Here is a 6,000-nt window from a genome sequence, read left to right on the forward strand (position 1 = left end):
GTTTGCCAGGCACCTAATGGACTCTCGGATCATGAGAAACAAGATTCTCTGGTCTGATGAAACCAAGATTGAACTCTTTGAATGCCAAGCGTCACATCTGGAGGAAACCTGGCACCATCCCTACGGTGAAGCATGGTGGTGGCAGCATCATGTTGTGGATGTTTTTCAGTGGCAGAGCCAGGGAGATTAGTCAGGATCGAGGGAAAAATGAACAAAGCACAGTACAGAGAGATCTTTGATGAAAACCTGCTCCAGAGTGCTCAGGACCTTAGACTGGGGCGAAGGTTCACCTTCTAACAGGACAACGACCCTACGTACACAGCCAAGACAATGCAGGAGTGGCTTCAGGACAACTTGAACCCGATCGAACATCTCTGGAGAGACCTGAAAATAGCTGTGCAGCGACGCTCCCCATCCAACCTGACAGAGCTTGAGAGGATCTGCAGAGAAGAATGGGAGAAACTACCCAAATACAGGTGTGCCAAACTTGTAGTCTCATACCCAAGAAGACTCAATACTGTAATTGCTGCTAAAGGTGCTTCAACAAAGTACTGAGTTAAGGGTCTGAATACTTATGTAAATTTGATATTTCAGTATTTAAAAAAAGAAGATACATTTGCTAATATTTCTAAACCTGTTTTTGCTTTGTCATTATGGGGAATTGTGTGTAGATTGATGAGGGAAAAAAAACGATTTAATCAATTTTAGAATACGGCTGTAACGTAACAAAATATGGAAAAAGTCTACGGGTCTGAATACATTCTGAATGCACTGCAGATGGGGGTTTGAGGGGAGGAGGGGGTAGAGATGGGGGTTTGAGGGAAAGGAGGGGGTTGAGATGGGGGTTTGAGGGAAAGGAGGGGTGGAGATGGGGGTTTGAGGGGAGGAGGGGGTAGAGATGGGGGTTTGAGGGGAGGAGGGGGTAGAGATGGGGGTTTGAGGGGAGGAGAGGTTAGAGATGGGGGTTTGAGGGGAGGAGAGGTTAGAGATGGGGGTTTGAGGGGTAGAGATGGGGGTTTGAGGGGAGTGAGGGGTAAAGATGGGGGTTTGAGGGGAGGAGAGGTTAAAGATGGGGGTTTGAGGGGAGGAGAGGTTAGAGATGGGGGTTTGAGGGGAGGAGGGGGTAGAGATGGGGGTTTAAGGGGGTGAGGGGAGGAGGGGTTTGAGATGAGGGTTTAAGGGGGGTGAGGGGAGGAGGGGTATTGCGATGGGGGTTTGAGGGGGTAAAGGAGGAGGGGGTAGAGATGGGGGTTTGAGTTGGGGTGGAGATGGCGGTGAGGGGAAAAGGGGTTTGAGATGGGGGTTTGAGGGGAGGAAGGGTTAGAGATGGGGGTTTGAGGGGAGGAGGGGTAGAGATGGTCGTTTGAGGGGAGGTGGGATAGAGATGGGGGTTTGAGAGGGTGGGGAGGTGGTAGAGATGGTCGCTTGAGGGGTTGAGGGGAGGAGGGGATAGAGATGGGGGTTTGAGGGGAGGAGGGGAGGAGGGAATAGAGATGGGGGTTTGAGGGGAGGAGGGGATAGAGATGGGGGTTTGAGGGGAGGCGGGAATAGAGATGGGGGTTTGAGGGGATAGAGATGGGGGTTTGAGGGGAGGAGGGGATAGAGATGGGTGTTTGAGGGGATAGAGATGGGTGTTTGAGGGGATAGAGATGGGTGTTTGAGGGGATAGAGATGGGTGTTTGAGGGGATAGAGATGGGGGTTTGAGGGGAGGAGGGGATAGAGATGGGGATTTGAGGGGAGGAGGGGGTAGAGATGGTCGTTTGAGGGGAGGAGGGGTAGAGATGGGGGTTTGAGGGGAGGAGGGGATAGAGATGGGGGTTTGAGGGGAGGAGGGGGTAGAGATGGTCGTTTGAGGGGAGGAGGGGGTAGAGATGGGGGTTTGAGGGGAGGAGGGGATAGAGATGGGGGTTTGAGGGGAGGAGGGGGTAGAGATGGGGGTTTGAGGGGAGGAGGGGTAGAGATGGGGGTTTGAGGGGAGGAGGGGGTAGAGATGGGGGTTTGAGGGGAGGAGGGGGTAGAGATGGGGGTTTGAGGGGAGGAGGGGATAGAGATGGGGGTTTGAGGGGAGGAGGGGTAGAGATGGGGGTTTGAGGGGAGGAGGGGGTAGAGATGGGGGTTTGAGGGGAGGAGGGGGTAGAGATGGTCGTTTGAGGGGAGGAGGGGGTAGAGATGGGGGTTTGAGGGGAGGAGGGGATAGAGATGGGGGTTTGAGGGGAGGAGGGGGTAGAGATGGGGGTTTGAGGGGAGGAGGGGTAGAGATGGTCGTTTGAGGGGAGGAGGGGTAGAGATGGGGGTTTGAGGGGAGGAGGGATAGAGATGGGGGTTTGAGGGGAGGAGGGGTAGAGATGGGGGGGGGTGTATTTCAGCTGGTGATAATAAGGATGAAATAAAGTAGGTTTTGAGTTCCACATGCAAAAACTCAACACGGTGGAAATCTTCAGTAGACACCACTGTGTGACTTAAGCAAATTTTGAAGCGAAGCACGCATTTCTTCCATTAGGATTTGGCCCTTGGATGTAAGCTATCACAGAGCTTTCATCACATGAACGGAGAACAAGAGATTGAGTCAAAAACATTTTTGCCCCTGAGTATGTTTTGTAACAGCATTCCATGTTTTTTTTCTCCCACTTATATATCCTCTAATTTTGCCTCTCCCTCTCTCCCCCTCTCCCCAGGAGCGGAATAGAAATCAACAGTAATTTTAAAGAGAACTGCTTGCTAGAGGTACAACACTAACGACGTAGGACCTTAAATAATTAGCCTAACTACGCAGAAGAAAGCTTCCTGCCATCTTTTCTGCTGAAGACAACAACAACAAAAAGGCCATATCTCGTGACCTGAACACTACGTTGGACTCACCTGTATCAGTTCTCTGGTGCATCAATCTACCCCAGTGTTCCTGTCTCTGAAGAAAAATAAAGAACATTACTCACTTTAAACTCTCTCTTTAAGCACTTTCAGTCCACCTAAAGCAGCCTCTACCAATACCCGTTACTCTCTAATAACTGTTATATCTCACTTATCTCTCTTTCTCTCTGGACTTCTGTTTGTAATAACTGACTAACCAGTGTAGTTAGTTTTTCTGAGGATTTTACCAGACTTGTAGTTTTTTGTTTCGTTTTTTTTAATGCCTCCAAAATGTTGGGGAAGAAAATGTGTTCTCCCCTCCCCCTCGATGAACGTTAGCGCCTTCAGAAGAGATTAAAAGATATAACATGTATAACAAAATATTTTACTTGAATCTACACTCAGCTTGTGATTGATTGACAGGTGAGGGGAATGACAGGAAACGGCCATAATCATGCCAATCATTAGATGGACCCCCCTTACTCCCGCCCCTTTGTTTCTGCATCTTTTTCTGTGTACCAAAAGATGAGGTGGATGATGTAGTGAGCTGGGCTGGGTGAATGCCAGTTAATGCACATGTTACTTTTTTCTCTCGTGATTATTATGTCATTCTGAAGTCCATTTGTCTGAGGAGAAATCTGCTCCACGGTAACGGTTGCCTTGGTAGCTGTCAGTATCTTCAGGCTAAAGCTGGGGCCTGTTCAGGAGGTTGCAACGTTGCACAACATTCAGATAGAAAATGTGTCCAATAGATATGATTCTCTGTCATGTAGATGAGAACAGGAAATCGTTTTAGCTTTAAACATTACGTTTCTATCAGCAGCGTTGTGCAACGTTTCACCTGACTGAACAGGCTTCAGGCTCTCTGTCTCTGAAGAACTCTGTAACGCGTTTGGGATGACTCTCCCTGGTGTTCCTGGGTCCAGGTATAAAGTTACAGTTAACCACAGATCTGGGACCAGACGCTCTACCCCATCTCCTAACCTAAACCATTAGGGGGATGAAAATATATCTGGTCCTGGATCAGTGGTTAGGAGTGATTTTTGCCTACTGCCGATTGCTGCTTGGTTACAGAGGGGTATCCCAGAAGCTGAACATCACCAAGGAAGTGAGCGTTTCTCCTCAAGGTGACTCACTAGCGAAAAATAAACATTACCCATGTTTAGCATAACAAACGCTTCTGAGATGTGTCTTCTTGCAGTCTGTTGTGTGTATGTGATTGTATCGATGTGTGAGCAATAACCCTGTCATCCATTTTCTGTTTCTGCACTTGGATGATCCTAATATTACAGATTTTTTTACTGACACCAAGACACATCACAGGCTGTGCCCCAACACTCTAGCATGGCCTCCTCCACTCCTCCATCAAGACTGATACTGTAGGGCAGGGATCATCAGCTAGATTCAACCGCGGGGCATTTTTTGTTGTTGAGCAGATGGTTGGTGGGCTGGAACATAATTACTAATTATTTGTAGACTGCAAATTGATGGCAAGAAGCCCAAACAGATAAAATATTTGACTTAAACATAATAATTTTAAACCTTGCTTACATTTGTATACATTCACGTCTCTATTATTCGTGGGAATACTTGGGAACAGATTTCCTAAATTAAAATCACTTCTAGCTGATTTCCTGGTGATTTATGTCTTTTATGTCCAACAATGAAAATAATGTATATGTACTGTATCATTGTTTGAATATGTACAGTACCAGTCAAACGTTTGGACACACCTACTCATTCAAGGGATTTCTTTATTTTTTACTATTTTCTACATTATAGAATAATAGTGAAGACGTCAAAACTATAAAATAACACATATGGAATCATGTAGTAACCAGAAAGTGTTAAACAAATCAAGATATATTTTATATTTGAGATTCTTCAAAGTAGCCACCCTTTGTCACCTGGAATGCATTTCAATTAACAGGTGTGCCTCGTTAATTTGTGGAATTTATTTCCTTCTTAATGCGTTTGAGCCAATCAGCTGTGTTGTGACAAGGTAGGGGTGGTAAACAGAAGATAGCCCTATTTGGTAAAAGACCAAGTCCATATTATGGCAAGAACAGCTCAAATAAGCAAAGAGAAACCACAGTCTTACTTTAAGACATCAGTCAATCTATTCGAAAAACCATCAAGCACTTTGATGAAACTGGCTCTCATGAGCACCACCACAGGAAAGGAAGACCCAGAGTTACCTCTACTGCAGAGGATAAGTTCATTAGAGTTTTTTTGGTTGCAACTTGATTCCATATGTTAGTTTTGATGTCTTCACTAGAACCCTCTTTGGGTCATTGTCCTGGCTACTTTGAAAAATCTCAAATCTCAAATATATCTTGATGTGTTTAACACTTTTTTGGTTACTACATGAATGCATATGTGTTATTTCGTAGTGTTGATGTCTTCACTATTATTCTACAATGTAGAAAAAAGTGAAAATAACAAAAAAACCCTTGAATGAGTAGGTGTGTCCAAACGTTTGACTGGTACTGAATATATATACACACTACCGTTCAAAAGTTTGGGGTCACTTAGAAATGTCCTTGTTTTTGAAAGAAAGCATTTTTTTGGTCCATTAAAATAAGATCAAATTGATCAGAAATACAGTGTAGACATTGTTCATGTTGTAAATTACTATTGTAGCTGGAAACGGCAGCTCTTTTTATGGAATATCTACATAGGCATACAGAGGACCATTATCAGCAACCATCACTCCTGTGTTCCAATGGCACATTGTGTTAGCTAATCCAAGTTTATCATTTTAAAAGGCTAACTGATCATTATAAAATCCTTTTGCAATTATGTTAGCACAGATGAAAACTGTTGTGCTAATTAAAGAAGCAATAAAACTGGCTTTTAGGCTAGTTGAGTATCTGGAGCATCAGCATTTGTGGGTTCGATCACAGGCTCAAAATGGCCAGAAACAAAGAACTTTCCTCTGCAACTTGTCAGTCTATTCTTGTTCTGAGAAATGAAGGCTATTCCATGGGAGAAATTGCCAATAGTACAATACTATACATACATATATACATACATACACACTGCATATATACAGATACATCATATGTACATGTAGGTAGAGTTATTGAAGTGACTATGCATAGATAATAGCAGAGAGTAGCAGCAGCGTAGAAGAGGGGGGTGGGGGGCAA

At 44.9% G+C, this 6,000-nt stretch overlaps 1 protein-coding gene across 2 annotated transcripts in view; it reads left to right on the forward strand.

Annotated features, from left to right (window-relative positions):
- The window catches only part of LOC106579538 (YTH domain-containing family protein 3), a 20,614-nt gene extending 16,136 nt beyond the window's left edge, over positions 1-4,478 (forward strand). For both annotated transcript variants that reach the window (XM_014159538.2, XM_014159539.2), the window contains exon 5: positions 2,677-4,478. In XM_014159538.2, coding sequence (XP_014015013.1) covers positions 2,677-2,700 — 24 coding nt within the window. In that variant the 3' untranslated portion in view covers positions 2,701-4,478. The remainder of the gene's footprint in view (positions 1-2,676) is intronic.
- The last annotated feature ends 1,522 nt before the right edge of the window (positions 4,479-6,000 follow it).

Source organism: Salmo salar, chromosome ssa19, assembly GCF_905237065.1.
Source record: "Salmo salar chromosome ssa19, Ssal_v3.1, whole genome shotgun sequence".
NCBI classification, from domain to species: domain Eukaryota; kingdom Metazoa; phylum Chordata; class Actinopteri; order Salmoniformes; family Salmonidae; genus Salmo; species Salmo salar.